Below are 25,255 nucleotides of genomic sequence, written 5' to 3'. Positions count from 1 at the left end.
TTCTACAGCAGTCCTCAGAGTGCCGCCTGGTTCTTTAAACATAGGGAGTGGGCTGATGCTTACCCCTCTCTAAGGGACCTCAGCGATAGTGTGTGTGTATATATATATTTATTTATTTATTCTCTATTGGAGAAGCTGTGTTCTCTGCACTGCAGACTCTATCTTTGACTATTTGGCTCCCTCCTGTGGTGAAAGGCTCCAATTACACCAGGATTTGTATTTGTAATTACCTGCTTGATCCTGCCTATTTCTCCATACCATACAGGGCTCCCATAGAGTCGAAGATTTCTGTCCTGCACTGATACCTGATTTGCCTGGTGCTCTTTATTGACTCCCCAATGACTCTACCCTAAACCTCCTACCTCACCCCTCTTGACCCTGAGCCGAGCTGCTGGAGCAACCCATCTACCTACTCCTTTGTCATTTATTTGCGCCTTCTTTGTCCTCACAAGATGCCTAAAGGAGGTAAAATGTCCTTGGGATCTGACCTCACACCCTTACTTACTAAAAAAAAGGCACCCCAGCCAAGCCTAGACCTGATACTCCCGACCATTCTCACGAGCACCGACTCCGAATCTGAAGCTGGCGATCTCACACCCATTACTCAACGAGACTTTCTCTCCCTTCTCAAGGAAGTCAGGGATGTTAAGACTTCTGTCCAAGCCCTCCACTTGCTGAAGACCGACATTGCAGAGATTGGTTCCAGAACTGATCAATTTGAGAGGCGAGTAGAGGAGGTGGTGACATTCCAACAATCCGTAGAGACCGACTTCCTTCAGATGCGCCAAGATATCTCCCAGCTACAGGAAGATCATGAGGACCAGAAAAATAGGGCAAGAAGAAACAACTTGAGGATTCGGCGTGTCCCCAGAGGATGTAGAAACCACCCACCTTGAACTATACCTCAAGCGTCTCTTTACCCATTTCTCCCCTGACACCCCCGAAGACCACCTTCTTCTGGACGGTGCTCAGCGTGCACTTCTTCCTCGCTCACAGGATTCTTCCCAATCCAGAGACGTTATCCTAAGAATGCATTACTTCACTGTGAAGGAGGCCATTATGAAGGAGGTTCGTCGGGTGGGTTCTGTTACCTTCGAGAATGCCCCCTTACAGATCTTTCAAGTCCTCTCCCCGATCACCTTAGCCAAACGCAGAGACTTTAAACCCATCACTTTAATGCTTTCTCAGCACAATGTCAAATACCGTTCGGGTTTCCCATTCCGCATCCTGGTCTGGCATCAAGGGAAATTGCTTACGGCCAGAACCCCATCTGAGGCCCAATCCCTCCTGTTCAAACTAGGCATCCTCACTGAGGAAGGAGACTCTTTCACCGTACCCCCAATCACACAAAAGCAAAGGATGGCGCCTCTACCTCCCCTTTCAGAATGGTCTACGGTCCCGGCAACAGCGGCCTTTTCAGCTCCACCTCCGGTGACCTGACTTGTCACCAGGCCCCCTATTTTGTTACCTGATATCTCCAGTTATGACGACTTATAACGGCCGTACTTCCCTTTCGGGGAACTGTTTGTGTTTAGATTTCTCATGTTTTAGCCTTGCAAACTTTTTTAGTTTCTTTAAAATAATTGTGTTTCCAGCATTTATTGTAACATGCTGCCCTGCTTTTTCACTCCCTCCCTACTTTTCTTCTGTTCTTGCTCCACCTGCTCTTTAGTCTTGCCACCACTTCTTGCTTCTTCCCTCAGGTTCCCCAAGAGGTGACTGTTTGTTTGTTTGTCACCTTTCACTATCCACATTGAGATGCATAATTTGGATGCCTTGACGCGCCCCCTCAGGACTTTTAGCCCTTTAGCTGACCTAGATGTCCCTCGGACATGTAGTATCCCTTCCTTCTGTCGGCTCCAATGGTCCTAGCCTCGACTGCCGGATGACCAACTGACCCTCCCTCCCTTCCGATCTCCTCCTTTCTCTCCTCTCTCTCCATCCCTTTGACCACGATATCTCTTGCTTTGTGTTTCTTCTATACACCTCTCCATTCCTCCATGCCATCTCTACGGTCCAACACCTTTTCTATTCTGCCTGTCTCTCTCAGTTAGTTGCCCATGGGTCTGCGAGTTCTTTCTTATAATGTAAAAGGGCTTAATAGCCCCAAAAAACGAGGAAAACGCTTTGCCTCTCTTAAACTCCACAAGGGTGACCTGGTTTTTCTCCAGGAGACTCATTTCTTACACAACTCCCATCCTGAATTACGTTGTAAGCTATACCCTGACTCCTTTCATGCGTGCGACCATACTGCTAAAAAACGAGGGGTCGCAATCATGATTGCTCGTCACCTCACCTATTGAACTTATTGATTCCCATACTGATAAAGAGGGCCGCTTCCTTATATTGGTGGGGAAACTTAATAATAATCTATGTACGCTAACTAACATATATGCCCCAAATCAACGCCAAAATCTATTTTTTTCCAAACTAGATACCTTCCTAACCCGATTTCGACAGGGAGAACTCGTCCTTGCAGGAGAGTTTAACTCGGTTCTAAACCCCACATTGGACCGTTCTGCCTCTGTACCCTCAGCCCCCTCATCGGACACCCTCCACTCTAGAGATCTCTCCTCCGTCTCATGAAGTCCCAGCTCCTCTACGACTCATGGAGGATGAAGGATTCTTCTGCACATGACTACACATTCTATTCCTCGCCCCACAATTCATACTCCCGCATCGATATGATCCTGCTCAGTTATGAATTTGCTCTGAATCTTCAATCTGTCCTTATTCACCCACTTATTTGGTCTGATCATGCTTCTGTCTCTTGTGATATTTCAGGTTTACTCTCTCGCCCTCGTACGATGACTTGGCTCCTTAATGATTCTCTGCTTCACAACCCTGAGATCCTGTGTCATCTTCACGACCAGCTTGCCGACTATTTTGCTCTGAATGACTACCCAGATATTTCTAGATCTACTCTCTGATTAGCGCACAAGGCGGTTCTCCGGGGGCATTTGATCAGCATGGCTTCTAAGAATAAAAAGCAATCCCTCACACAGATTAATGCACTTTCCCTTAAACTCCATGACTTAGAATCACAGCATTAAGCGTCTTCTGACCCGACTATTTTATCTGAACTTCGCACAGTTAAGGCAGAACTTGATCTCCTTCTCTCTAGACAAGTAGCTACACGTCTTAAATGGCTTTGCCAATCTTTCTATGAGAAGGGGGACAAGGCAGACAAGATCCTAGCTACACGAGTTCGATCTACTAGGGCCCGAAACAATATCCTATCGATTAGAGACCCCCACAACCGCTTGACTCATGACCTTGTTGCCATTAGAGCTGCCTTTCAAGCCTAGTATACTGACCTATATAACCTCTCATCTCCCTCTTTCCCCTCATCCTCTCCGACCCACTCTGACCTGATTTCTGGCTTCCTTTCCGAAGCTATTTCCCCAAATTATCTCATGACGCTTTGAAACATCTTAACAGTGAGATCTCTGTGGAGGAAATTGCTCAGACTATAAAGACTCAAAAAACTGGCAAGTCTCCTGGCCCAGATGGCCTTGTATTATAAAAAGTTCTCTGACCTCCTCATCCCTCACCTCCAGTCCTTTTTCAATCAGGTACTCCATGGCGACCCTTTTCCTTCTGAGATGTTGGAAGCCAGAATTGTTGTGATAGGTAAAGATCGGCTTAGCTGTGCTAGCTACCGTCCTATTTCCCTCCTGAACCTGACTTGAAGATATTCGCTAAAATTCTGGCAAACGGTTTGAACCCGTATCTCTCGTCCCTGATCAATTATGACCAAGTGGGGTTTATTCAAGGTTGCCAGGTGAGAGGCAACAGCAGACACGCTGTCGATCTTATTCATATTTCAAACTCCAGGAGATCCCCTACTATTATGCTTTCTTTAGATGCTGAAAAAGCCTTTGATAGGATCTTCTGGAGTTTCTTAAAATCTGCTCTTGCAGCCTACGGCATGTCTGGTGACTTCCTCACTGGTCTCCTGGCACTATACTCCTACCCCTTCCGTTACAGTATTGATAAATGGCGTGCCGTCTGCCCCAGTCCATATCTCTAAAAGCACACGGCAAGGATGCCCCCATCTCTACTGATATTTGCCCTTATAATTGAACTGCTTGCCTCCCAAATTAGATCCCATCACGACATACATGGCGTTCAAATGGGCCATTCCGACTCCATAATCTCTCTCTTTGCGGACGATATTCTCCTGTCCCTGACGCAACCAGCAATATCTCCCCTGAACCTATTCTCGGTCCGTCGATCTTATGGTGTTGTTTCGGGCTATAAGATTAACTATTCCAAGTTGGAGGCCATGCTGCTTCATGTCCCCCCCCCCCCACCTCTGTTCTCCAGGATGCAATCTGATTTGTCATCTTGGAACAGTCTTATTATTTCGTGGCTGGGTATGATGATCGCCGTTAAAATGAATATAATCCCTAAATGGCTTTATCTCTTCCAGACTCTCCCCATAGCTGTCCCTGCCTTCTTCCTTCGCAATATTCAAAAAGCCCTTATCCGTTTTATTTGGAACCACAGGCCCCCGCGTATTGCTGCTAACACCTTGAAAAGACACTGTCTCCGGCAGTGGTAGAGGTCTTCCTGAAATTTAAACTCTACTATCTCGCCTCTCATCTCTCCCATATTGTAGCCTCTTATACTCCCTCTGGCTCTGTTTCCTGGCTTGATATTGAATCGGCTTACATTACCCTCCCAGATCTGACTCCCTTATGGGGTTTATCCTCCACATCCCGACCCCTTACTTCCAAATTACTTCCCACCATCAAATTTAATCTTAGACTCTGGGACTGTTATTCCGTGAAGTTGAATCTTAACTCCCTTCCCTCACCCCTGACCCCTATTTGGCAGAACCCTTTGTTTCCTCCAGGATCCTCGGTTATGATACTCCGTACTTGGACTCAACTTGGGTTTAAATTCCCAGCTGATTTTGCCAACCAGGGCCAATGGCTATCCCTGTCTGATCTCCAACAGAAAACCCCCTGACGAACTCTCAACCCCTTTGAATTTTTACAAATTAGCCATTTTCTTTGCTCCTTGCCTTCACTCACAGTACTTCATGCCCTTACCCCCTTTGAAAATATATGTAAAAACTGCCCCCTCTCCAAAGGCTTAATTTCCCAGCTTTATGCCCTCCTACTAGATGCCACTCTTCCCCCTTCCAGACCCCATGAAATTGCTTGGGAACGAGATCTTGGACTTCCCCCGGAAGCTGAGTACTGGGACAACATGAGACATGGGATTGCAAAGAGCTCTATTGCAACCAATATCAAAGAGACATCATACAAGATTTATTATCACTGGTATTATACTCCTGACAGACTCAATAAGCTCTTTCCGTCTTCTCCAAATTGCTGGAGGGGTTGTGGCTGTAGAGGTACTATGGTCCACATATGGTGGACCTGTCCGATAATTGTCCCTTTTTCGGACTTAGTTCATGCCCTCTTGAACGCCTTCCTGGAAACCCCTCTGCTGAAAGACCCCTGGGTCTTTCTACTGTGTTATCGCCCATGGTCCTTGATAAATTTTCTAAAAAACTGGCAACACACATCTTAACAGCGGCAAAATCACTGATTGCTCTTAATTGGAGGAAAACCTCTCCCCCTCCTCTCTCTGACCTTAAATCCAAAATCTGGCAAATTGCAGCAATGGTGAGAATCACCTACTACCTCCATGATCGAGGATATGCTTATGACCAGGTTTGGGCTCCTTGCAGAGCGTAGACCATCACTCCCTTTACGTTGTTAATTTCTGTTGCAGACCCGTGGACGACGACTGTTGTACCCCCCCCCCCCTTCTTCTAGCTCTCGCTTCCCATACTTTTCTCTGGTCTTTTTATTCTCGTCTGCTTCTCCCTCCCTCTTATTCTTCATATGAAAGTTCGCTATATATTTGTTATTGTAAGACTATATCGTGGATCCCCTCCCTTCCCTCCTCCCTTCTTTCCCCCCTATTTCTCCTCATCCCCCCCCCCCCTCATTACCCATTCGATAATTATTTGATGTTGTTGTTTTTTTTGTTTATATTTTTCCTTCAAATAATATGGTCATTCTTGGGCTTTGGTTGTCCATTTGCTACTTGTATTTGTACTGTTTCTACTTTGTCTGACCATATTACTCCAATTTTCTGAAGCATTAACAATATTGTCAATACAATAATAAACGGCAGTGAGGCTCATCTTTCATACAGAATTCTGTGTGTTTAATTCTTGGCAGGCTGTCAGGAGACCTGATGTGTTTTTGATCCTGTTTGGAGAAAGAGCGCTATATAAATAAAATTGTTGTTATCATTAGCCACTTGACAGTAAATACAAGGCTATGGGGCTAATTCAGTTAGGATCGTAAAAAGTACAAATTAGCAAAAACTGTGATCAATCGCAAAATTGCGAAAGCACGCCCAAACGGAAAATCTGCAACACTAATTTAATGTTACAAAAAAGGTGGACTTGTCAAATTTGCAAATTTTGCGATTAGATTTAAAAATCCGCATTTTTATTAAAAAACCTATACTTTGTCGCATTTTTTTGCGTAAAGAAACGCTCACAACACGCCCCTGCTCGTAATTTTTGCGAGTCCAGCCTTTTAGTACGCCCCCTACATGCATACGCAGTTTTTGCTATGTCTCAGAAGTTGTATTTTTATTGTCTTAGAAATTTTATTTTTTGTCTCAGATTTTATGTATTTTCGCAATTTTAGCGATTTTTGCAGTTTTGCGTTCCTTGTTGAATTAGCCCCTATGGTTGTTACAATTGTAGTAATTTTTGTTTAGTGTGCCCTTCCTAATTTCTCTGTCTCTCATTATGGTGGTCATTCCGAGTTGTTCGCTCGTTGCCGATTTTCGCTATGCTGCGATTTGTTGCTAAATGCGCATGTCGAGTATATCTAAGTAGTATTTTTATTTTGTTCTTAACTAATTGGTGGTCCTTTTTTATTCCATAACTAGCATATTATGCACGTCTCTCATAAATAATCACATGTATTTGATACACCAATTTTCTACATATATAAGTTAGTAGATAATTGGTAGATTGTATCACCTTCACAAAATATATATTATTTCCTAAATATCGTCCCTGTAATGGGTATTAGAGGGAAGATGGGTAAGATACATCTCATTATATATAACTGGAGAGATAGAATACTCTCCCTGCCTGACACAATATATGGCCTAATTCTGAGTTCATCGCAGCAGCAAATTTGTTAGCAGTTGGACAAAACCATGTGCACTGCAGGTGGGGCAGATGTAACATGCAGAGAGAGTTAGACGGCACTTTCCGGCTTTTTTGGGCCGAATCAGGATCAGCTGCCGGGTTTTTAAGCCTGTTTTCGACAATGCTGATTCAACTTCCAAAAAAATCGGATCAGCATTGTTGAAAATGGGCAAAACCTGTCAGAAGTGCCCGCAAATTGAATACTGAACTGTCGGATCCTCTCCGTCGGAGAACATCCGACAGGAATTGAATACACCCCTATTTCTTTTTGGTCACATTGTCTATTTTTTCTTCACATCTATTAATACATGTTTTTTTAAGATATTTAGCTTCTGCTCAATTAAGAAATAAATGCAACACTTTTAAGTAGACTAATGATAATGATTACAATTTACTGATATTAGGTGTTTTCAATTGAAAAATAAAAAATTTACACATTTATAAAAATTTACTACAATTTTGTACTTTTCCTGTGCAGCAGACACCTCTTTCTTCTTAATGTACTTCCTATGTTTGTCCTGACCTGACTAAAATAATGAATTCTTCTAACACAGATGGATTTTTGCATATTGGGCTGGAAAATGTATAGTTTCCAAACCAACACGCCAATGGACACCAAAATGGACAAATTGTAGTTCATCAAATCTCCAGATCTTTCCCCCTTCAAATTGTCAACCTCTTATCTTGAACTGCTAAAAGCCAGCGACATAAGCTTTCTTGAAAAATAAAAAATAAAATATTTGTTGATCTTCCTTAAGGGCAAACACACATGATACAGGGAACACATATTATACAAGGAGTTCAAACAGTGCCTCAGCAGTGGCTTTGTGCTAGGCAAGTCTCCCCGTAGGGAATGTGTGCTAATTAATATGACAACATTATTGTTTTTAAACACTTTTTCTCTTACGTCCTAGAGGATGCTGGGGTCCACATTAGTACCATGGGGTATAGACGGGTCCACTAGGAGCCATTGGCACTTTAGGAGTTTAATAGTGTGGGCTTACTCCTCCCTCTATGCCCCTCCTACCAGACTCCGTTTAGAAAATGTGCCCGGAGGAGCCGGTCACAGCTAGGGGAGCTCCTAGAGCTTCTTTAGTTTTATTGTTTTTTAGAGTAGGCACAGGGAGGCTGCTGGCAGCAGCCTTCCTGCTTCATGGAACTTAGGGGGGGGGGAGTAGTGTTCTACCCTACGGGGTGAGAGTCACTATCTTCGCTGACAGGACACTGAGCTCCTGATGGGATAGATCGTTAGCCACCCCAGGCGACCACTCACCCCAGCAGCATGCCGCCACCCCCTAACAGGGCCAGAAGATGTCAGTGGCGAGTGAGTCACCGGCCCCCCTAGCAAGCGAGGAGCCGGTGCGAAGATGGCGGCAACAGGGTGGGAGTGCAGTACTAACTGCGCTCTGGAGGCTCATCGGTACACAGTGCGGCGCTATGGGGGGTGCCCTGAGCCAGCGCCTATGCCCTACACTGGTCACTCAGCCTGTCAGGGACCTCTGTAGCGCTGCCAGCATCAGTCCTCAGGCCAGTATAATCTTCCAAAGTGCGGGAAGCAGCGCCATGTTCAGGGGGCGGAGCTTCTCAGAGCGGACCCAGCAGCGTTCAGCACCATTTTCCTGCCTGTACAGAGACGCTGACAGAGAGAGCTGTCCCTCCAAGCAACTACAGCTATCCTGAGCGGTACCAGGGGGTTGTAGAAGGAAGGGGAGGCTGTGTATTTACTGTGTAGTCTATTAAGCTACACAGGCAGCGCTAGGTAGTGGTATTATCCCTGCCTAGGTAGCGCTGTGTGTGTGCTGGCTCCAAGCGCTGTGCTTCACTGAAGGATCTGGGGGGAAAATGTGTCTGACATTTTCCTGTGTGTGTGAGTGTGGGGGGGGGGAGGTATATGTTTTCTCACATAACCATATCCAGGGACTCTGTATCTTATGCTGCAGAGGACGATTCTTCTCATGAGGAGTCTATTCCATGTACCCAGGAATGTAATGTGTTGTCTCAGATCCCTGTTACTGAGCCAGAATGGCTGACTAGTATTAAGGGAATGATATCTCAGATCTCTACTCGGGTGGCCCATACTGAGACTGAAACTCAGGTGTTAAAACAGATGACGGATTGGTCAGGTTCTGTTCCTATCCCTGCAAAATCTCCTAGTTTGTATCCACAGAAGCATGCACTTGCCCAGATTATGCAAGCCGACATGGATACCGATTCTGACACAGCAGATGGTGATGGCTATACGCTGAGGGGGGTGGCATCCCTTGCAAAGGGGGTGCAGCTAATGATTGAAGCCATTAGAGATGTATTGAATATTACAGACACTACACCAGTGCAGGTTGAGGAGGCTTACTTCACAGACAATAAGAAAGCCTCGCTAACCTTCCCTGCGTCTAAATAATTAAACGCTATTTCTCTAACGTCCTAGTGGATGCTGGGAACTCCGTAAGGACCATGGGGAATAGCGGGCTCCGAAGGAGGCTGGGCACTCTAGAAAGATCTTAGACTACCTGGTGTGCACTGGCTCCTCCCACTATGACCCTCCTCCAAGCCTCAGTTAGATTTCGTGCCCGGCCGAGGTTGGATGCACACTAGGGGCTCTCCTGAGCTCTTAGAAAGTTATAGTCTTAGAATTTTTTTTTTTTCAGTGAGACCTGCTGGCAACAGGCTCACTGCAGCGAGGGACTAAGGGGAGAAGAAGCGAACTCGCCTGCTTGCAGCCGGATTGGGCTTCTTAGGCTACTGGACACCATTAGCTCCAGAGGGATCGACCGCAGGCCCAGCCTTGATGTTCGGTCCCGGAGCCGCGCCGCCGTCCCCCTTACAGAGCCAGAAGCAGGAAGATGGTCCGGAAAATCGGCGGCATGAAGACATCCTGTCTTCACCAAGGTAGCGCACAGCACTGCAGCTGTGCGCCATTGCTCCTCATACACACTTCACACTCCGGTCACTGAGGGTGCAGAGCGCTGGGGGGGGGCGCTCTGAGGCAGCAATAAAAACACCTTGGCTGGCTAAAATACCTCAATATATAGCCCCTGGGGCTATATATGAGGTAAATACCCCTGCCAGAATCCCAAAATAAGCGGGAGAATAGGCCGCGAAAAAGGGGCGGAGCCTATCTCCTCAGCACACTGGCGCCATTTTTCCCTCACAGCTCGGCTGGAAGGAAGCTCCCTGGCTCTTCCCTGCATTTCTACAATACAGTAAGAGGGAAAAAGAGAGGGGGGGCACTAAATTGGCACTGTATACAGTATAAGCAGCTATTAGGGACATAACTCAGTTAGTCCCTGTATATATATAGCGCTCTGGTGTGTGCTGGCATACTCTTACTCTGTCCCCCCAAAGGGCTTTTGTGGGTCCTGTCCTCTATTTGAGCATTCCCTGTGTGTGTGGAGTGTGTCGGTACGGCTGTGTCGACATGTTTGAGGAGGATAATGATGTGGAGGGGGAGCAGATGCCTTTAGCAGAGATGTCACCCCCTGCGGGGCAGACACCGGAGTGGATGGTATTATGGCAAGAAATGAGTGCACGTATAGACTCCTTACATAAAAAATTTGACGACATGCCGACTGTGGGACAGCCGAGTCTTCAGCTCGTGCCGGTCCAAGGGTCTCAAAAGTCATCAGGGGCTCTAAAACGCCCGTTATCTCAGGTGGCACAAGTAGATGTCGACACGGATACTGACGCCAGTGTCGACGACGATGAGTCAAATTTAATGCCCGTTAAGGCCATTCGCTGCATGATTGAGGCAATGAAAGAGGTGTTAAATATTTCTGATTTACATCCAGGTACCACAAAAAAGGGTATTATGTTTGGGGAGAAAAAACTACCTGTAGTTTTTCCCCCGTCAGATGAATTAAATGAAGTGTGTGAAGAAGCGTGGGCTTCCCCTGATAAGAAATTGGTGATTCCTAAGAAATTACTAATGGCGTTCCCTTTCCCGCCAGAGGATAGGTTACGTTGGGAAACACCCCCGAGGGTGGATAAAGCGCTCACACGTTTGTCAAAAAAGGTGGCACTACCGTCCCAGGATACGGCCGCCCTTAAGGAACCTGCTGATAGAAGGCAGGAGGCGATCCTGAAGTCTGTATATACACACTCAGGCATTATACTCAGACCAGCAATTGCGTCAGCTTGGATGTGCAGTGCTGCCGCTGCATGGTCAGATAACCTGTCAGAAAATATTGACACACTAGACAGAGACACGATCCTGTTAACAATTGACCATATCAAAGACTCAGTCTTATACATGAGAGATGCACAGAGGGAAATCTGCCGGCTGGCATCTAAAGTAAGTGCACTATCTATCTCTGCTAGGAGATGCTTATGGACTCGCCAGTGGACTGGAGATGCAGATTCCAAAAGGCACATGGAAGTTTTGCCTTATAAAGGGGAGGAATTATTTGGGGATGGTCTCTCCGACCTAGTTTCCACAGCAACGTCTGGGAAGTCAGCATTTTTACCCCATGTCCCCTCACAGCCTAAGAAGGCGCCATTTTATCAGGTTCAGTCCTTTCGATCCCAGAAAAATAAGCGGGGAAAAGGAGGGTCTTTTCTGTCTAGAGGCAGAGGCAGGGGAAAAAGGCTGCAGCAAACAGCAGGTTCCCAGGAACAAAAGTCCTCCCCCGCTTCCTCTTCCAAGTCCGCCGCATGACGGTGGGGCTTCACAAGCGGAGCCAGGTACGGTGGGGGCCCGCCTCAGGAATTTCAGCGATCAGTGGGTTCGCTCACAGGTAGATCCCTGGATCCTTCAAATAGTATCTCAGGGATACAGGCTGGAATTCGAGGCGATTCCACCCCGCCGTTTCCTAAAATCCGCCTTGCCGATTGCTCCCTCAGACAGGGAGGCAGTGCTAGCGGCAATTCACAAGCTGTATTCCCAGCAGGTGATAATCAAGGTACCCCTACTTCAACAAGGCCGGGGTTACTATTCCACACTATTTGTGGTACCGAAACCGGACGGTTCGGTGAGACCCATTCTAAATTTGAAGTCCTTGAACACATACATAAAAAAATTCAAGTTCAAGATGGAATCGCTCAGGGCGGTTATTGCAAGCCTGGACGAGGGGGATTACATGGTATCCCTGGACATCAAGGATGCTTACCTGCATGTCCCCATTTACAATTCTCACCAGGAGTACCTCAGATTTGTGGTACAGGATTGCCATTACCAATTCCAGACGCTGCCGTTTGGACTCTCCACGGCACCGAGGGTATTTACCAAGGTTATGGCGGAAATGATGATACTCCTTCGAAAAAAGGGAGTTTTAATTATCCCATACTTGGACGATCTCCTAATAAAGGCACGATCCAAGGAACAGTTGTTAGTGGGAGTAGCACTATCTCAGGAAGTGCTGAGCCAGCACGGTTGGATTCTGAATATCCCAAAGTCACAGCTGGTCCCCACGACACGTCTAATGTTCCTGGGAATGATTCTGGACACGGCCCAGAAAAAAGTGTTTCTCCCGGAGGAGAAAGCCAGGGAGTTGTCTTCTCTAGTCAGAGACCTCCTAAAACCAAAACAGGTATCGGTGCATCACTGCACGCGGGTCCTGGGAAAGATGGTAGCTTCTTACGAAGCAATTCCATTCGGCAGGTTCCATGCCAGAATCTTTCAGTGGAACCTGTTGGACAAGTGGTCCGGATCGCATCTTCAGATGCATCGTTTAATAACCCTGTCTCCACGAACCAGGGTGTCTCTTCTGTGGTGGCTGAACAGTGCTCATCTTCTGGAGGGCCGCAGATTCGGCATACAGGACTGGGTCCTGGTGACCACGGATGCCAGCCTACGGGGCTGGGGGGCAGTCACAAAGGGAAGAAATTTCCAGGGACTATGGTCAAGTCAGGAGACTGCCCTTCACATAAATATTCTGGAACTAAGGGCCATTTACAATGCCCTAAGTCAAGCAAAATCCCTGCTTCTACACCAGCCGGTGCTGATCCAGTCAGACAACATCACGGCAGTCGCCCATGTGAATCGACAAGGCGGCACAAGAAGCAGGACAGCGATGGCAGAAGCCACAAAAATTCTCCGATGGGCGGAGAATCATGTACTAGCACTGTCAGCAGTGTTCATCCCGGGAGTGGACAACTGGGAAGCAGACTTTCTCAGCAGGCACGACCTCCACCCGGGAGAGTGGGGACTTCATCCAGAAGTCTTCAAAATGATTGTAAATCAATGGGGTCGTCCACAGGTGGACATGATGGCGTCCCGCATAAACAAAAAACTAGAGAAGTATTGCGCCAGGTCAAGAGACCCTCAGGCGATAGCGGTGGACGCCCTAGTGACACCGTGGGTGTACCGGTCAGTATATGTGTTCCCTCCTCTACCTCTCATACCAAAGGTACTGAGAATAATAAGAAAGCGAGGAGTAAACACAATTCTCGTGGTTCCGGATTGGCCAAGAAGAGCGTGGTACCCGGAACTTCAAGAGATGATCTCAGAGGACCCTTGGTCCCTGCCGCTCAGACAGGACCTGCTACAGCAGGGCCCCTGCCTGTTCCAAGACTTACCGCGGCTGCGTTTGACGGCATGGCGGTTGAACGCCGGATCCTGAAGGAAAAGGGCATTCCGGAGGAAGTCATTCCTACGCTTATTAAAGCCAGGAAAGATGTTACGGCAAAACATTATCACCGCATATGGCGGAAATATGTTGCATGGTGCGAGGCCAAAAAGGCCCCAACAGAGGAATTTCAACTGGGTCGATTTCTACATTTCCTGCAAGCAGGAGTGAATATGGGCCTAAAACTAGGCTCCATTAAAGTACAGATCTCGGCTCTGTCGATTTTCTTTCAAAAGGAACTAGCTTCAGTACCTGAAGTTCAGACTTTTGTGAAAGGAGTGCTGCATATTCAGCCCCCATTTGTGCCTCCTGTGGCACCGTGGGATCTCAACGTGATGTTGAATTTCTTGAAATCACATTGGTTTGAGCCACTAAAAACCGTGGATCTGAAATATCTCACGTGGAAAGTGGTCATGTTATTGGCCTTGGCATCAGCCAGGCGAGTGTCAGAATTGGCGGCTTTATCATGTAAAAGCCCTTATCTGATTTTTCATATGGATAGGGCAGAATTGAGGACTCGTCCCCAGTTTCTCCCTAAGGTGGTGTCAGCGTTTCACCTGAACCAGCCTATTGTGGTGCCTGCGGCTACTAAGGATTTGGAGGACTCCAAGTTGCTAGACGTTGTCAGGGCCCTGCAAATATATGTTTCCAGGACGGCTGGAGTCAGAAAATCTGACTCGCTGTTTATCCTATATGCACCCAACAAGCTGGGTGCTCCTGCTTCTAAGCAGACTATTGCTCGTTGGATTTGTAGTACAATTCAGCTTGCACATACTGTGGCAGGCCTGCCACAGCCTAAATCTGTCAATGCCCATTCCACAAGGAAGGTGGGCTCATCTTGGGCGGCTGCCCGAGGGGTCTCGGCTTTACAACTTTGCCGAGCAGCTACTTGGTCAGGGGCAAACACGTTTGCAAAATTCTATAAATTTGATACCCTGGCTGAGGAGGACCTGGAGTTCTCTCATTCGGTGCTGCAGAGTCATCCGCACTCTCCCGCCCGTTTGGGAGCTTTGGTATAATCCCCATGGTCCTTACGGAGTTCCCAGCATCCACTAGGACGTTAGAGAAAATAAGAATTTACTCACCGGTAATTCTGTTTCTCGTAGTCCGTAGTGGATGCTGGGCGCCCATCCCAAGTGCGGTCTATCTGCAATACTTGTACATAGTTATTGTTAACTAAATCGGGTTATTGTTGAGCCGTCTGTTGAGAGGCTCTATCGTTTCATACTGTTAACTGGGTTTCATATCACGAGTTGTTCGGTGTGATTGGTGTGGCTGGTATGAGTCTTACCCGGGATTCAAAATCCTTCCTTATTGTGTACGCTCGTCCGGGCACAGTACCTAACTGAGGCTTGGAGGAGGGTCATAGTGGGAGGAGCCAGTGCACACCAGGTAGTCTAAGATCTTTCTAGAGTGCCCAGCCTCCTTCGGAGCCCGCTATTCCCCATGGTCCTTACGGAGTTCCCAGCATCCACTACGGACTACGAGAAACAGAATTACCGGTGAGTAAATTCTTATTATTTGTTAAATCCTGGGAAAATCCGGAGAAAAAATTCCAGATCCCCAAAAGGGTTCTGGTTGCTTTTCCTTTCTCTTAAATCCATTCACACTGCTTCAGGTGTGGCGTTAAGGCCTACTACTGCCTGTGCATGGATCTCTAAAGCTATAGTACAGTGGTCAGGCACGAACTGTTTTTACGTAACATACAGGATTCTGCGGGATTCATGGTGGAATCCATGAAGGACCTGGGCACGCTGAATGCACGGATATCTTCCATGTCTGTCTCAGCTCGCAGGGGACTCTGGCTACGTCACTGGTCTGCCGACGCGGAATCCAGGAGAAATGTGGAGAACCTACCCTACACAGGTCAGGCTCTATTTGGGGAGGTGCTGGATGCATGGATTTCCACAGCAACCGCGGGTAAGTCACCTTTTCTTCCCTCAGCTGCGCCTGATACGATGAAACCCTTTTCTCCATCTACATCGCAGTTCTTTCGGACAGCTAGGACAAAAAAGGTCAAGCCTTCTAACACCTTTTTTAGAGGAGGTCGTGGAAAATCCAAAAAGCCTACCACTGCAGGTTCCTAAGACCAGAAATCTGCTTCTGGTACCTCTAAATCCTCAGCATGACGGTGGACTGCACAGCCTGGAAGACGGGCCGGCGGGGGCGAGACTCAGGCATTTCAGCCAGGGGTACAGACTGAAGTTTCGAGAACTTCCGCCTTACCGATTCTTCAAATCAGGCTTGCCAGCTTTGCTGACAGACAGGGCTATCCTACAGGAAGCCATCCAAAAATTGGAAAAGTCACAGGTCATTGTCCCAGTTTCGCCTCATATGCAAAACAAGGGGTATTAGTCAAACCTTTTCGTGGTACCGAAACCGGATGGTTCGGTCAGACCGATTTTGAACTTTAAATCGTTAAACCCTTATCTGAGGGAGTTCAAATTCAAAATGGAGTCTCTGAGAGCGGTGATCTCAGGTCTGGAGGAGGGGTAGTTTCTGGTATCCCTGGATATCAAGGATGCGTACCTCCACATTCCGATCTGGCCGCCACATCAAGCTTATCTCAGATTCGCACTGTTAGACAGTCACTATCAGTTCCAGGCTCTGCCATTTGGTCTATCCATGGCACCGATGGTGTTCACCACGGTGATGGCAGAGATGATGGTTCTCCGCAGGCAGGGAGTGAACATCATTCCATATCTGAACGATCTGCTGATAAAGGCATCGTCCAGGGAGAAGTTGTTGCAGTCCATTGCTCTCACGACTCGACTGCTCAGGGAACACGGTTGGATCCTGAACCTTTCAAAATCACATTTGGAGCCGACACGGAGATTGTCTTTTCTGGGAATGATCCTCGACATGGCAGTGCAGAGGGTGTTTCTGCCGGAGGAAAAAGCGTTGGATTTTAAACAATGGTTCTGAAGCCAGCCCGGGTATCGGTTCATCAGTGCATTCGCCTTCTGGGGAAGATGGTTGCCTCTTACGAGGCTCTACAGTACGGAAGGTTTCATGCTCAGTCCTTCCAGCTGGATCTCCTGGACAAACGCTCGGGATCTCATCTACACATGCACCTGAGGAGGATACATCTGTCACCGAAAGCCAGGATTTCACTCCTCTGGTGGCTACAGCTGCCTCACCTTCACGAGGGACGCAGGTTCGGGATTCAGAACTGGATCCTTCTAACCATGGATGCAAGTCTCAGAGGTTGGGGCGCAGTCACCCAAGGGGAAACCTTCCAAGGAAGGTAGTCAAATCTGGAATCCATTCTTCCAATAAACATCCAGGAACTAAGAGCCGTGTACAACGGTTTTCTACAAGCGGCACACCTTCTACAAGATCAGGCCATTCAAGTACAGTCGGACAATGTAACAACAGTGGCCTACATAAACCGACAGGGTGGAACAAAGAGGAGAGCTGCAATGTCAGAGGTGACAAGAATACTCCTCTGGGCCGAAAAGCTCGCGGTGGAGCTATCCGCAATCTTCATTCCGGGAGTGGACAACTGGGAAGCGGACTTCCTCAGCAGACACGATCTCCATCCAGGGGAGTGGGGTTTCCATCCGGAGGTGTTCACGGAAGTAACAAGTCTTTGGGGTGTACCTCAGATAGACATGATGGCTTCCCGTCTCAACAAGAAGCTTCTGAGGTACTGTTCCAGGTCGAGAAACACGCAAGCAGTGGCGGTGGTAACTCCGTGGGTAACTTACGTGTACCCTCCACTTCCACTTATTCCAAGGATTCTAAAGCTCATAAAGAGAACAAGAGTTCAGGCAATCCTCATTGCTCCAGACTGGCCGAGAAGGGCTTGGTACGCGGATCTTCTGGAATTAGTGTGTCCTCTAGGACGTAAGAGAAAATAGGATTTTAATTACCTACCGGTAAATCCTTTTCTCGTAGTCCGTAGAGGATGCTGGGCGCCCGCCCAGCACTTTGTTATCCTGCAGTTGTTATTTGGTTCAGTACTGCTTTGTACTTAGTTAAGTACTGTGTTGTTACTTGGTTAAGTATGGTTCTTCAGCTGTTGCTGAGTTTTCAAGCTGATGTGAATCTCACCGCTATCTGTGTAAATTCCTTCTCTCGAAGTTGTCCGTCTCCTCGGGCACAGTTTCTGTACTGAGTCTGGTAGGAGGGGCATAGAGGGAGGAGCCAGCCCACACTATCAAACTCTTAAAGTGCCCATGGCTCCTGGTGGTCCCATCTATACCCCATGGTACTAATATGGACCCCAGCATCCTCTACGGACTACGAGAAAAGGATTTATCGGTAGGTAATTTAAAATCCTGTTATTTACATGAAATAAAACAGAACTTGTTATGTACTTCTCTATATTAAGGGGTCAATCCAACTGTCTGCATTGATCTCGCGGATGCGAGTCATCACGGCTGTGGCCGTGATTGCCATCCCATCCAAGCAAATTTGTGCAAACTCAAGCTAAAACCAGCCTGCGAAGGGTGCAAGATCGGGTGCCGCCAACGGCCCAACACACCCTTTGCAGCTAATTGGATTGCCCCCTAAGTGTTGTCCCTCTCTGGCCTCCCACAGCTGAAGAGGAGGTCTGCAGCCAGAGACAGCGCTCACTGTGGAGGAACTTTACGAACTTTTGTATCAACCCCTTTGAAGGAGCGCTAATAGTCAAATCTGTTAGTTAAAACTACACAACTATATAAAAACTATATATATTTATACAATATTAAATCGTATGCTGGCCGGGCTGCTGTTGTAGATACATAAGTTTTGCAATCTAAAACACATTAGATGTTTGCAGAGCTTGTGAAGAATGAAACCCTGGACACAGTAAAGCGGAATATACCACAACTGCAAACAGCTTGATCTAAGTACAGGTTGAGTATCCCATATCCATATATTCCGAAATACGGAATATTCCGAAATACGGACTTTTTTGAGTGAGAGTGAGATAGTGAAACCTTTGTTTTTTGATGGCTCAATGTACACAAACTTTGTTTAATACACAAAGTTATTAAAAATACTGTATTAAATGACCTTCAGGCTGTGTATATAAGGTGTATATGAAACATAAATGAATTGTGTGAATGTAGACACACTTTGTTTAATGCACAAAGTTATAAAAAATATTGGCTAAAATTACCTTCAGGCTGTGTGTATAAGGTATATATGTAACATAAATGCATTCTGTGCTTAGATTTAGGTCCCATCACCATGATATCTCATTATGGTATGCAATTATTCCAAAATACGGAAAAATCCGATATCCAAAATACCTCTGGTCCCAAGCATTTTGGATAAGGGATACTCAACCTGTAGTAGCTTTCGTTTGCAGTATGTGTAGCATAATACAAATCTTAAGTGCTCTTTGAACAACAGGCTGTTAGATCTAGTCATGGGTGTAGCTATAGTGGGTGCAGGTGGTGCTACTGCTACTGGGCCCAGAGGCTTATGGGCCCCAGACTGAGGTCAAATAATTGTCTATCAAGTTCCCAAAAATGCCTTAGTAGTTGGGTCTGGCCTATTGCCTGACCTGAAAAGTGAGGTTTGTCAGAGCTCATATGGAGAGCACTCTCTGTCTCCTCCTCTCACTAAAGCTCCCCATTGATTCATCTCCCGTACTACCATTTCGCCCTCATAGACATGACAGAGTTAATCAGCACTGTCGGAGAGTAGGCTTCTCCTTGATTACAGCCTCTTGGACGTGAGCTGGGGTTTTCTGTGGGTAGGACTGGCCCATATAGGGGCACTGTGCCAAAATTAAGAAAATCTTTACTCAAAGTGGAGTTCCCTTCATTAGGAAGTATACCCCTAAGGTCAGAGATGGTTGGTCCCAACTCCCTTCCTCCATTTTCTTTATACTCGCTGTAAATGGAAATATTCTCGGCAGTGGAGGCCTTGCAGATGTCAGGCTGCCATGTAGGATACAAAAGCTGCCAATAGGGATCGACCATAAGGTAAGGCATTATTTAATGATATTTATTTTTCAGTGAGTGTATAGTAGATGTTATAAGGTTAATCGGGGTGCCTGTAGTGGCTGTTATAATGTAGGGGGACACTATAATGTGGCATTATCTGAATTGGGGGCACCGTAATGTGGTATAATATGAACTGTGACACTGTGGGATAATGTGAACTGCAGCACTACTATTTGGCACAGAAAGTAGGGCACTACTGTGCGACATAAAAGTAGGACATTACTGTGGGGCATAAAATGAAGTAGGGCATTACTGTGGGGTATAAAATGAAGTAGGGCATTACTGTGGGACATAATATGAAGTAGGACACTGAAGTAGTACTAATTAAAGTACTAGGCACATATGGCGATCAGGGAGTAATGAGCATAGGCACAGCAAGGGTAAATCCGTTTGTTCTCACTAATGGGAGACCTCTGTTAAGCGCACCGAGTCCTGTTGGAGAAAAGCGTTGTAAATAATTAGTATTATTCGGGACTGGAGTGGCCCATAGGGGCACCCGGAAAACCCCCAGTGGGCCCCACTGCATGCTCCCAACCCCCCCCCCCCCCCTCTCTGGAATCCTCCAGAGCAGATTGTACACTTGAATTATACATTATGCATATGTTACATTATACTGCACAAGGTTATGGTGTATTTTCTACAGTGAATTGCTGTTATTAATCTGGTACATTATCATGCATGAACTAGCAGTATTTACTGTATATATTATTTATCAAGGGGTCCAGACCATGCACTAAGGGTTAGCCAAGCCTTTAATAATGAGTCCCTACCACTGCATTTCCCCGGTGGGCCCTTCATGCTCCAGTCAGACACTGATATTATTATATAAAGAAAATCTAGAAAGAAAGGGTGTGACAAGAATAGAGAGGCCAATGTGCAGCAGATCTATTGGAGATAGGCTAGTCTACTTTAGAAGGAAAATGCGGATTAAAAAGAGTGCTTCTGTAAAGGGATGTGCACCAAAAACACCAATATTGCTAAAGAAAAGATTTAACATTTATTATGCTAAAAAGTCATTAGTGTATTTTGACTAAAATACTTACATTAAATCTGCTTTAATATCTACAAAATATTCTGTATAATAAGAGGGTAACGCTGCTCCTCACCTCTTTGGGGTGGGGGTTTCAAGTATTTCGCACACTTGCAGCCACTAGATGGCACCCAACAGAGCAATTCAAGTGTTGCTCCGTTCAGGCGTACGCTGCTGCTGACACTGACATTACTGTTATATTGTTCCATCATGTTGATGGTCTGGTAACTAGTACATCAGTATCAAGTCTTCTCCATAAATCTACAATAACATAGACTTAGTTGCTATATTATTATGACCTCCGGGTTATTACTATGTCGGGAAACCTAGTGACTTTAGTACAGCTTGAATTCTTCTAGGCATGATTCTACCTGTATGTCAGTATGTTTTGTGTGGAATATTAGCCCAAATGCAATCAACTGCATCTCCACAATTTTGCCTCCGTTAGGATGACGATGTAATAAGGATCCATGCTTTGTGCTGAAGTCTCCATAACCTCACCCTACTATCTTCATAATGTAATTAAAAACCTGATTCACCAAACCACATGACCTGTTTCCAGTCATTTACTGTCCAATTCTTGAGTATTGGTCCCTGATGAAGATTATCTGTAATTTCATGTTCTGGTTTGCATCCATTAGCCGTTTAGCCCTTGCACTCAGACCCAGTTTTGTGTCTGCTGGTCCGCTCTGTATACATTTTCACCACTTCCATCCTTGAACAGTGCACCAGTGCAGCCATTTTGCTGATGCTGTCACTGCTGCTGCCAGCACCAACAATTATTCCACCTTCACAGATCGTCAGATTATGTTGCTTACCCATTATTTCATGAGTCTCTGCATACCTTCACCTTTCCGTTCTTATGCAGATTCAGGCACCCTATGACTGCATTATCTGCGGAGTAGCTGCTTTGTATAAAATGTTCTTATGGTCATAATAATCTGGCAACAGTGTATGTATATTTAATAAGCAAAAAATTGAATGCTGGACTCAAAGATCAGTATCCCTAATTCTATGTATTGATGTGGAAGCTTTTCTTATGATACAAACTGAACAATCCGCTGTAGAGTCATAAACCTTCAAGGAATTTGGGTAGCTATAAACAACTTTAATAGATAAATATTTATTCAGAGGTGGACGCAATTCAGATATTTTCGCAATTGGCTGATATTTTTCGTACTGTGCATGTGCTGCAATGGTTTCCTATGGCAGTCACAGAGTGGACTAAAACGCAAGTTTGTCGTGACCATTTTATTTGCGTGTGTCGCTGCCTGTGGTGCTTCTTAGTATGCAGTTGTAAAGGCTCCGTTGGCTTAGTTGCAACGGACATGATTGAGCCTTCTAATTAGAGAAGGTGGTGATCAGCAAATCATTTGGAATAATGTAGCTCATTGTGAAGCATTCACCAGAAAAATATATAGGTGATATATATTCCGTGAATGTACTGTACCCGTATTTTAACAGACAACAATATATTTACGTACATTAAACACACTTAACACTAAGTTTTATAAATCGCTTTTACACAGAGCAGTTCTTAATAATAAAATTAGTGATCTAATTGGGGCCTTATATGATAAATGTTGGTAGTAAATATAGTTCTCCTTCATTATTCTAGTAGTCAGGCAACAGTTACGGAAAACCACAGCCAATATATTGAAATTGGCTTATATTTGGCTCTCCGGTATTCAGTATATCATATATCTGGATAGAAAGATCCCCAGGTTGGGTTAAAAAGTCACACAATAGATCAGTTTACTACAATTGTCCTGATTGGGACACTGTCTGGTGAAGTTATCGGAATATGGATGTTATGCAAAGCCTGATGTGCAGCTCCTCCAAATGAGAGACTGCTTGGAGCAGAGGGGAGTGTCGTCACTCGTTACTGGTGTAAAGCCTTGATATCCCACTGTAATGCTTCTGTCTGAAGCCAGGGACGTAAAATCATATAATCTGCTATTGCGCTGCAGCTGTAAAGGGTGTGAAGGTGTATACCGCTGATGCAAACAATCAACTTTCCAGAGGGCGTGGAGACAGTTGCTGTCAGGTACGGAGAAATCCCAACATGAGTTTGCTGATTGCCGGTTTCATCTGATGAAATGTAAAGCTAAATTTAAATGACAATTAGTTGTAAGGCTTGTTTTGCTTTTTAACTAACTGGCGCATTAAATTTAATGGCAAACTCGCAGATTCCTAGATTCCTTTAACTGAGAACTTAATCCATAAGTCCTATTGTGTGCATAGAAAAGTCTCCAATATCAGCAAGGTTAATCTTCAAAAATCTGTATTTGTATGCACTGTAGTTATTGTAAGTCCAGATCTAATGTTTAAAATTGACAGCAATGGAGCCTGCATCTCCTAATAGCCATAAGCAAAGCGGAAAGTGCATTTTAATAATGTGTATGACTTAGGATTTGTTCTAAAATATAAGAAGTGACCGACCATCAGAGTAACCCGTGTTATGTGTAACTGCTATATGGGGAAGAATGGACCAATGCCAAAATGTGACTGTATGTGAAAGGCAGGGTGAGCATTAAAGTTGTGATTGGTGATAAATTCTGTACAGGTTGCCGGTGGAAGATCCTGATCGCTTGTCCAAGTGGGTTGAAGCAATTCAGCATCAAAACTGGGAACCTTCTGCATCCAGCAGAATCTGCAGTGATCATTTTATTGACCAGGATTACGTGTTACATCCAGATTCATTACGTCGTCTTTTAAGAGCAGATGCTGTGCCTTCAGCTTTCAGTGGAATATCTAAGCGGATACAAGTAATGAGTATTGAGCTGCAGAGCGTGAATCAGGTAACACATAAATACAGTGCTTTCTAGTGCAAGTAGAAGCTGACACATTTCTTGGTGCTTGATCATGTTGGTGCTACTAGATGACCGTGAAGACAGTGTTCCCCTTTTAGGCCTTCGAGTAGGGGAGGCAGTTTTTCAGAGCACACACTATAAGAACTGATAACTGGGAATTGCATACAGATGAAGAGGCCCATTTATCATTGAATATTTGTGGCTTATTCCCAGAAAACACCTGTTTTTGGGGGGTAACCGCAAATATTTAGTATCACAAATGTATTACTAAGGGAACGCAGCAGATGTCTGCTGCGATCCCTTCATTCCCGACTGCAGCCGCAGCCCCCATAGGTGCCTATGGGGCATGTGATGCTACCATATTTACCAAGATCCAGAAGGAGAAGCCTTCCCAAGCTTGGCTTCCACAGCTAACGTTAACCTGTTGTAGCCCATAGGCTACACTTCACATAATTAAATGGCAGAAGGTTACCCTGGAGCCCTCCCCGGCAGTGTCCGCTGCGCATGCTTGGTCAGTGGCACTGTGCTTGTGCAGGAGCCCTGCCACCACGCTGAACATGTTACATTCCACCGTAAGTTTTACATCCTGCAACGCGATTCTGGGTGCTAATATTGTGCCCAAATCGCATTACAAATGCGATTTTTGGTAACTGGACCTCTGTGAGAGGTTGTACCATGCTACTGTGTAAACATCAACTCCCAGCTGGTTTTAGTATTGTGTTAGGGTTAACACCGTTGAAGTGAACAGTCTTGAACTAAATTGCAGTTTTGGTTTAATCCATGAAATTTAGTGATGATCACAATCAGTATCTGCATACTGTTGATATAGGCAATTCATTAAAAGAAAGGTCAATGGACAGATGACAAAGAGCTTGACATTAATTAATCACTCCCTATGTTTGTCTGAGTGCCAATGGCTGTGTCTTTTAGCTACTGTAGATGGTCATTCACCTAGTAACTTAACTTACATAATATAACTATCCAGCCAGACTCTGTAACAATTGTTCCTCCTGCACTCTGTTGTGCTAAATATGCTAGTCTCCTCCAATCTCCACACATCCCATTCCTCGTCTGAGACATAGATGTGGAAGGCTCCACTGTGGATGGGTTTCACTGCCCTTCCACTTGCCGGTGTCAGCATAGTAGTTCCAAATCCCACCACCGCAGATTAACAGTGCTCCTATCTCTAGCAGCTGAACAGCCCAGTGAATGTCTTTTCAGTTACTCCAGATGAGTGACTGGTTCAGCCATGCCTGGGTCTGATCATGCTACACATAGGATATTCAATTGAAGTCGGAAACTGCCGTCTTGTCGGAAAGACGTCAGTTTCCGACTTTTTTATGTCGGAAGGGGTTCCGACCTATTTAGTACTGCCTCCATTTTTCCGACAAGTCGGGAATTCTGACTTGTCAGAAGCACGTGGATCGACGGCTTAAGCTGCCGATCCACGTGGTTTGTCGGAAACGCAGCCAAATCCGACAGGTTTTAGCCCCGTTTCCGACAATGTCAATCTGACTTTAAAAAAAGGCGGGTTGGCATTGTAGGGACGGCCAAATCCTGTTGGATTTGCCCGCTCATTGAATACTGAGATGTCGGATCCTTTCGGTCGGAAAGGATCCGACATCTATTAAATACACTCCATAAACTGAAAACTATACATTGCATACAAAACAATGGACATAAACATAGAATAGCAGATTCTGAGT

General features: G+C 45.7%; 1 protein-coding gene across 1 annotated transcript in view; it reads left to right on the top strand.

Moving 5' to 3' along the window:
- Positions 1 to 25,255, top strand: part of LOC134902057 (THAP domain-containing protein 5-like) — a 131,002-nt gene that overhangs the window by 90,773 nt on the left and 14,974 nt on the right. Inside the window, exon 6 of the mRNA XM_063914360.1 lies at positions 23,303 to 23,537. Coding sequence (XP_063770430.1) covers positions 23,303 to 23,537 — 235 coding nt within the window. The remainder of the gene's footprint in view (positions 1 to 23,302; positions 23,538 to 25,255) is intronic.

This window comes from Pseudophryne corroboree, chromosome 1 (assembly GCF_028390025.1).
Source record: "Pseudophryne corroboree isolate aPseCor3 chromosome 1, aPseCor3.hap2, whole genome shotgun sequence".
Classification (NCBI taxonomy): domain Eukaryota; kingdom Metazoa; phylum Chordata; class Amphibia; order Anura; family Myobatrachidae; genus Pseudophryne; species Pseudophryne corroboree.
Note: the sequence above shows the minus strand (reverse complement) of the source record. Positions and strands in the feature narration are given on the sequence as shown.